The sequence below is a fragment of the Hordeum vulgare genome, chromosome 3H, assembly GCF_904849725.1.
Source record: "Hordeum vulgare subsp. vulgare chromosome 3H, MorexV3_pseudomolecules_assembly, whole genome shotgun sequence".
Taxonomy (NCBI): Eukaryota; Viridiplantae; Streptophyta; class Magnoliopsida; order Poales; family Poaceae; genus Hordeum; species Hordeum vulgare.
Genome location: NC_058520.1, coordinates 576,871,375 through 576,879,866, shown reverse-complemented (window position 1 = coordinate 576,879,866; position 8,492 = coordinate 576,871,375). Strand labels below are relative to the sequence as shown.

Genomic DNA, 8,492 nt, shown 5'->3' with positions numbered 1-8,492 from the left:
GAATCTCATTAAAAAAACAATACTCCCTCCGTTTTAAAATAAGTGTCTCAACTTTGTACTAGTTCTAGTACAAAATTGTACCAAGGTTGAGACAGTTATTCTGGGACGGACGGAGTAGTTAGAAAGCCATACCACGTGATTAATAAACAGAATAAAATACAGGTAGTACAACCCCGCTGTGTGCGTGCAGCAAAAACCAAAAAGCCCCGGGATACCGACGTTTTCGATTCCCATTGCAGCTGCTGGGGAGCACAGAATCACCCCGTGTGAGATGTACAGCGATCCGTCAACCACATTGACCCCACGTCACCCCCGCGCCCCGTCCCTCTGACAGTCTCACTCCTGCTCTCCCCGACAGTGCTCCGAGTCGGAGGTCCCCTCCCCGCCTCGCACCGCCCCGTCACACTCCCTTACCCCTACCAACCACCGGGATACGAAAACAGAGAGAGAGACGAACGGCGGCCGGAGGAGACTGGCGCGGATGGCGCGGCGCGGGCGCGTGGAGCTGCGGCGGATCGAGGACCGGACGAGCCGGCAGGTGCGCTTCTCCAAGCGCCGCTCGGGGCTCTTCAAGAAGGCGTTCGAGCTGTCGGTCCTCTGCGACGCCGAGGTCGCGCTGCTCGTCTTCTCCCCCGCCGGCAGGCTCTACGAGTACGCCTCCTCCAGGTAGGTGCATGCTCTCCCCCCGCCGACCCCACGCACTCTGCTTACCTGCTCCAGTTACTTAGTCCTCTGCACGAACGCGCGGCGTGCGCTCGGCTCGGTGGATTTGCTCTGTTTTCAATCTGGTTTCCCCTTAGCAGGCGGCTGCTCTCCGCGCGCACGCCATATGCTCGAGACAATCTTCGGCAGGGTTTCCACCTTGCGCGAACCTGCTTAGCCTCTTGGTTTTTTCATCTGCTGCTAGTATTGGCACCACCGCCTTGCATGAACATGAGCAGGGGCAGGTGTTCTGCTTTTGCTTCGTCCGAGAGAAAAGCGTAGTCAATACTGCTCCGCGGAGGCCTCTCTAATGGCGTGGACCGCGTGCTCGTATTCTTCCGCCTATAGGACCCTTGAGCTTCTTGCCTAGTTGGCTCCTGCGCGGTCAACCAACGCATGCCGCCCGCATGGTGATTTCCATTTTTGTGTGTGCGTCCTACTTGACAGGAGACGAATTCGTGGTCGCCACATGCCGAGAGTGGGAGCATCGGCAGTTAACGTCAGGCCTATACCGTTGAGTTTAACATGAAAATCATTACTGGAAGTAGACAGACAACACGAAGGGTTTTGGGTGGGCCGGGGATAGATAGCGATGTTTCGCGTGTTCGAACTCCCGCAAAGCCCCCCTCACCCCCTCCTCCACCATGTTTGTCCCTGTTTTACCGGAAAAACGCAGGACGGCCCCATGGACTGATATATGACCGTGTTTGATGGCTTCGGTGGTCCGGACGGATGTGGCATGTTTGCAAGTTCACCTTCGAGATGTCCTCAACAAAGTGTTTGATCTTAGTAAACTTGTCAAGCTAACCAATCCTAGATACAAGCTTCCTCTCGGTGAACTATTTGGAGGGTTATTAATGTGGAAGAATATCAGGTCAAATATATCTTAGAAAAAGACACTTCCTTCACAAGGTGCTAATTACGGTGAAGAGGAGTTCTGGTTACTTTGCTCAAAATTAGAGCAAGATTGGGTCATGCCTTGGTGGATCTAGGCATAATATAACTACGATAGGGTCCATGAACATCTCAGATTTTTTCAAATAACATGAAGAGTAGTTGCTTTGGAAGGTTATCGAATAGATATTTAATAAAATAGGAAATGATATTTTTCCCAAACTTAAATGGGGTTGAAGGTTTTACTCGATGACAATGTGGGCACATAGATCATGTCTACAATGTTTCATAATTTCTGTAAGTAGGTAAATATACCTTTAATATTATGATCCAATAATGGACATAGAAGTATCCAATAAAGAAAAATATTGGAAAATGCATCACAATTTTTGTGGGGGCGGGCTTTATAATATCATAGGAGCACAAAAAGAAGTTTCTTTCTAACAACCAGAAAAAGAAACCATGGTTTTTATATGGTGGCATTAGCTAGGGTTTAGAGATAAACCCTAAGAAATAGCTTGAGATCAAAATGGTCTTTGAGTAAGGGTCATGGTTTGAGGGGAGAGAGCTTGCCAACTTACTAAGTCATTCAACACACATCCAAAGAAAATCCAAGAAACTCAATGCATTCAAGAAGAAAAAAAGTTAGGAGGCTGGTTCACATGCCAAGTGATGTTTGATCTAAACATGTTGGAAGGTCAAGTTCCCCCTCTCTCGTGGGGAACAAAGAAGCATGGCCCTTTGTCCAGTCGTTGAAAGCTAAATGGGGAACACACAATCTCCATGGGGTCGATTGTGACACCTCCTGATCGAACACACAGAGGAGCTCAGGTGATCCCTTAGCCTCCCTCGCGATTTTTTGTGGGAGTAGTGGAGTGGGTCTTGCGTGAAGCCCGTCCAGTCCTTAGAACGTAACTCCTACAGCCTAGGGACAACCTAAATAATCAAATGTGGTGTCACTGGTCATCATCCTCTCATCGCTTTACATGAAGCTCTAGTAGTTCGGACTTCTTTAGGCGTAGTCGTTCACCGAGACGACAAATTGAGGGATGCGTGACCTCAATGTGAACTTTTGGTTATCCCATGGCTGGAGGGTTTTCACGTCTACTCTGTCGTGATTCCATGGAACCACCGATCCCAAAAGATTTTCTTAATATATACACCACATTAGAAGCAACTGGTGGTTGTGATGTTCTAATACCTTTGTAGCGATCCTTAAGGGGGTCGTTAGAGATTGACTAGCGCATCTCCCCTGGTCATCAATCCGCTCCCGGGACAAACTATGCCACATGTCCAACATGGAGATGAGGATCCACTATTGGACTTCATGTCTTCATCCACCTTTTCAAGACGCGCGATACAATATTGTCTATTCTTTACTACCTATTCATCCAACCATTCAAGGGGAGGGGTTTTGCTTCCACTGCCTACACTACCAACCTAACCAAGGCTAGGCCATAGTCGATATAATCCCTCCTCAAATGGGCATGGAAGGTCGTGGATGTCGAAGAGTCCATAAAGCTCATCATCAAAAAGTACTTGGGCTCGTTTAGGTCGGGATCGCACCGCAGTGACCGCTTGGTAGAAAAAAATAAGAAGTGTGCAAGAGCCGGTTGTGCCAAGAAAACCTTGTGCTTTGGTTGCTTTTAGTGGCAAGCCCAACCCCTCTCTGTACAAGGGAAGTGTAGGCCAACAACCCCTACCATAGTTTTCCAACCTCCACCAAGAGCAAGGGCGACTCTAGCAAGTGGTGCCTCATGCATCTAACAAACATGCATAATATCACAAATTTGCGCACCTACATCGAGGCAGTTTAATACAGAGTGGAAGCGTTAGCAAAAGAGGTCGTCTAGTGGCGACCACTACGGTCGACCCATACTCGGATGCCAACACTGACCCTTTTTGGAACGCATGCTGGACCATATATTTAGGGGCTTGATGTTTGACGTGTTTAGGAAGCATTCCAAGGTCGTTGAAAGGGAGTTGTTGGCCAGCATCGCATCCCAAAAGCAGCTACCAATGGTTAGAGACCGTCATCACCTTCGAACGAGTGGACAACCCCGAAAACTTAGTTTAGCTTGGATGTTTCCTTTTAGTACTCACCTCAGTGATCGCTAACTAGAGCACCTTCAGGTGCTCATCAACTTAGGAAGTTCACTTAGTGTTATCTTCACTTAAGCATGCGACGACGTATGAATCCCGTTTGGGCAATTCTTCCATGTAAGTCCGCAAATCTTCTACCCAACCTATCATACATGTTGCTTTGTCCATTTCTGTCGGCACCGCTGACAATTTCTTAATGAGAAGGTGATCTTTGATGTTGTGGACTTCGAGACAACATTCAACGCCATACTTCGATGGCTAGCACACATGAAATTGAAGGTCATGCCCAACTATGCGCACTGTGGCCTCCAGACCCATGTGATGAAGGGGGTCATCATGGTTTAGGGATGCATGAAGGCCGTCGTTGGTTGCGATAGGAAGAATATTGGCCTGGCAACCAAGTATGTCGAAAGAATGAGTGATGTGTCTCAAGGTCGACTCAAGTGGACCTTAGGGAATCACCCCGACACCCAAACTTGATCCCGAGTCAACTTGAATGAAAAAGAGGACTTGAAGACCGCGGGGCAGATGTAATAAAAGCGAGAGCACCCTTAGTAATACTAAGACATCAGATCAGACACTACTTTCCCCTTTACTAATTCACGTGATGTAAAGCCTTAGGCCCCGTCGATAAAAAAAAGTTGTCGATTGCCCCTCTGATGAAGTACACCTCATCACAACCTAGTACTTGCAATGACATTCGTCCCGACACAAGGGCATCTTTCCTCAAGAGGAGAACCAGGATGATCAGGTTTGGTACAAAACTCGAAAACATGAGAGGGAGGGACGCGCCGGGCCATGGATGACATTGATGGCCTTATGGACCTTATAGGGAGAACCTGACCCTTGTTGGTCAGAAAACCCAAGTTTTCTAATCGTGATCTTTGCACTTCCCATTAAATCCATACTTGCTTTCGCCATGAAAAAAATTGTTGGCGGCATTCCCATGATAAGTTTTTTTGTAAACACTAAGGTTTTTGTGGGCTCGCCCTTGCACGAGATACATGAAGGAATAGAAAGTCCTTGTGGTACCCTGCCTTGATTCCTCAGTGTTGCCTTCACTTAGAAAAGTGGTCTCCCCTAGGTATCTAATAGTGGCACGATAAGATGTATTGCATGCAACCTAGTTATAAAAACAAAACTAAGTATAACAAGCATAGATGAGAGAGAGCCGTGAGGCGGCCTAGGAGCTAACTAGGACATTGCGACTTGTTCACAAATGTAAGAATCAACACACGATTGTCAGCCCCAAAGGTACTACACCTTTAAGCTAAGTGTCCGCAGGCTAGAAAGGGTCGATGTTCAACTCAAGAATTAGAATGCATAGGAAAATTGATATTGTTTTCATCAATTTATGTGACGTATGTTTAGTGTTATGGGTGAAGACCCTGTGAACCTAAGCTGCTCAGAGCCTGGAATATCCTTAGTGGTTGCTAGGGGTCAAGTCTCGGCACAAGGGAAGTAGAAATCGCTCAGAACTCTTAGGCAAGGCCCCCTGTCGTAGAAGGATTGACCATAAGGAAGTTGTCGACTACGTGGGACAAAACTTGAACGACTCCTTTCTCTTTTGCCGAACTCACTTCCCACGTCACCATCTCCCACATCGCGTCAACACATGAGTCTTAAATCTACCGTAGATTGCCAAGGTCATCGAGGTTCCTCGTGGCATGATCTGTAACCCACCTTCAGACAAGAAGTTGCCACTGTCGTAGAGTACGAACCATAGTGACATGTGTGTCGCCACCAAGGACCTCTCATGGGAAAAGATAGTCTCCATCATACTAATGTTTTTCCTTGGCTAATGTGCCTCCTTGGCTAACGCAACACACGACATCCACTCAGTTTCTCCCCATGCCACGGCCAGATGACGCTCCAGGAGCTGGGTGCGCAAGGCACGTCGAATTTTATCTTGCTCTGGAGAAGTTACTTGGTCTTCAAGTTTGACACCCCCTTAGGTCGTCCTCATCTCTCCTTGACTTGCAAGACCCCAACAAAGATGGTTGTTAAACACGAGAAGGTTAATGTTTAACTAATCAAGCAAAATATCGGCCCTATCGTGAGGCAAGGATGGTAAGCCATTTGTCGTAGTAGTCCTGTCTAGTCCGGTTCACGTTGGTGGAAAGATTCACTCGTAACTCCTTGACCATAGGTCGTTCTCATGTCGCCTCGATGGTCCTCCCAGCTATACGAGTCGGACCAGCTGACCGGGTCATCGTTGGACTGTGGGAGGGTGACAAGGACATCACAAAAAATGCTATGCATTGGAACTAGGGCCCCATAAGAAAAAAAAGCCTGAAGCCCACCCACAAAAGAGCATCAACCAACAGAAGGGGGAGATCCCTGTTAGTTGGGTTATCCCTTGGCTATCATCGCAAAGGTACTTTGAGGGAGTTTTGTCAGGGCTGGCTCGCCTCTGCTCTTTCTCATTTGCGAGTCAAGGTTTCCAGCCTCGAAAACCCTAACCTTGCAGTGAAAAATCTCTCCTTGGTTTTTGTCACTGCCAAGTGGCGGCGGTTGTGCGCCCAATATGTTCCGGCCATTGAGCAAAATGGGGAGGGAAATCCACCCTTATTTGAAAGATCAGAAGTGTGTATGTGAGTTGAACTCGGGCCAACACGATGTCTTCTAGATAACTTGCGGTGGTTAAGGGTTAGCCAAAAGTGGAGCACACATGATGACCATGCTTCGTTGAGGCTAGAGAAACCTTACCAATCACAACGTTTATAACTTCTTCATCGGAGAACTTCACCAAGAAGACTCCCTCAAACATCAAGGGAAAGTGTGGTACTCCGAGAAGTTTTGGGTTGCATCCTTGGCATGAAGATCTTTATTGACAGTAATTCACCGATAGTACATAGCTGCCCTAAAGAGGTAGGCCTCGAACTCTACTCTGGAATCTTGGCTAGGGAGCTTCCCCTGAACTCGCCTCGACAATGGAACTACGTTGACCACCAATTGAGGGAGAGGCATTGTCCAATGATGTAATCTCTATGTTGCTGCGGAATGATGCGGCAAGACACCCTATCCTCGACGTTTTTTTTAGCTTTCTTGAGATAGAAGTACCGCCACCTGCCGAGGTATAGCCTTACCTTAAGCCAAGCTTCGCAGAGGTGAGTGGACAAGGCAATCAACACAAATGTCGATGGACCGAGGTGGGTAAGCTCGATTTGTTACAAGGCGGGATCAAATGCCCAGCCAGAGGAAGCTTTCAAATACCACCACTTTGTCGGTGTTGTTTCGAGTAAAAGGTTCCCCAAGGGTAGAGCGCTAGTGTATGACCTCTTGCTCTAGTAAGAGGTGACCGTCCACCAACTGATGTAACTCCCCCTTGATTAGAGGCAACATTGTCCATGGGCCAATTACCATTCTGGAAGAGGGCTGTGAGAAAGGGAGGTTGAGAAACCTAAGGTCAAAGGGGTCCAATAGATTCTCTCCCGTGGGTTCTTATTGTAGTCTCTGCATCGGTGATAGTTTAGATCAAAATACACCAATGCCACTACCAAAAATTCATGTTGTCGAATAGAAGCAGCTGGAACGATTGAACCTAGACTAGTCATGGGTGAAGCACTCTTTGTTTTCTAGCCTGAAATACCATCTCCATACATTGTTCTCAATATTGGACTGAAAGTATGATTAGAGCCACGTGTTCAACCATGCATGACATAGGGGTCTGCAAAGATTGAGGCTCCCACTCCGCCGAGCTAGCTGGGAAGAAGCCACATGAAGTGGGAGTGGAAGATACTTTTGAGGCCCCATCCACTGAGCATCACATTAGATTCATTTGAATACCGGTGGATTTTGTCGGTGAGAACATGTACCTAGTCGGAGTAGGATACCTGGAAGGCCTACCCATACCAAGTAACCAAAAGGGTGTGTAAAGAATCTCAAGCTTTGAACCCCATTGTCCCCCAGTTGACACTTTAATGAGATAAGGATGTGTGCATTATACCAGATATTTCGTAGTTACAAGATATACACTCCCCATAACAAATAAATCACGTGGTCGTATTGTATCACCCAAAGGCAACTATTATCACCGCTCATCAACTTATATAAGGGGCAAGTGATCCTGCGTCAAAGATCCTCATGGTCCTCGAGCAACATGCCTGTAATCTAGCCTTTTGTAAATTAGATCATCATTTCAATCCTCTCATTGATCAATACAACTTAGTAGGCAGGATCTAGGACTTTTATCCATTCGAGGGCTTGAACCCGGGTAAAATCACCGTGCCACCTTCATCACACATGAGATCCCTTTGGGCACCACCCTTCTCACTACTGCCTTCCACGACCTCTAGTAGATCGTGAGATTTTCGATGCAGTAATCGGTGACAAACATAAATCCATGAAGTAGTTATCGTATTGAACAAATTTAGTTGAATATACTCCCACCAAAATCAATATTCATCTCTTGATACTGGGTGACTACATATCCATAACTAACTAGTCTACTAGTGACCTTTTGCGCCACCACTGGAACACGACTGAATCTGGTAAGAGACACTTTGCTAATCATATCCTACATGACTCAGGTTACTACATGACATCTCTATGCCTTAAGGCCAACCTTAATGTCCCAATGTCATTAACTATTATGATGACCTTATTAAGATACTCAATTCTATGTGTGTACGTTTTCTACACGAACACATCTAATCTAATCAAGGGAAGTTATGACACCCTACTTTTGTAAACGAACCATTAATTTAGAAGCGAAGTGACGATGTAATTTATAAATGGGAGGGCATCACTTTTACTTAAAAACTATCCGAGGGTTTATTCTACTTCTACCA

At 46.7% G+C, this 8,492-nt stretch overlaps 1 protein-coding gene across 2 annotated transcripts in view; it reads left to right on the top strand.

Moving 5' to 3' along the window:
- The first annotated feature begins 349 nt into the window (after nt 1–349).
- Nucleotides 350–8,492, top strand: part of LOC123445261 (MADS-box transcription factor 51-like) — a 29,753-nt gene continuing 21,610 nt past the window's right edge. The window contains exon 1 of one of the 2 annotated variants that reach the window (XM_045122228.1): nt 350–666. In XM_045122228.1, the coding sequence (XP_044978163.1) occupies nt 482–666 (185 nt within the window). In that variant the 5' untranslated portion in view covers nt 350–481. The remainder of the gene's footprint in view (nt 667–8,492) is intronic. The other variant, XM_045122227.1, reaches the window with a different exon arrangement.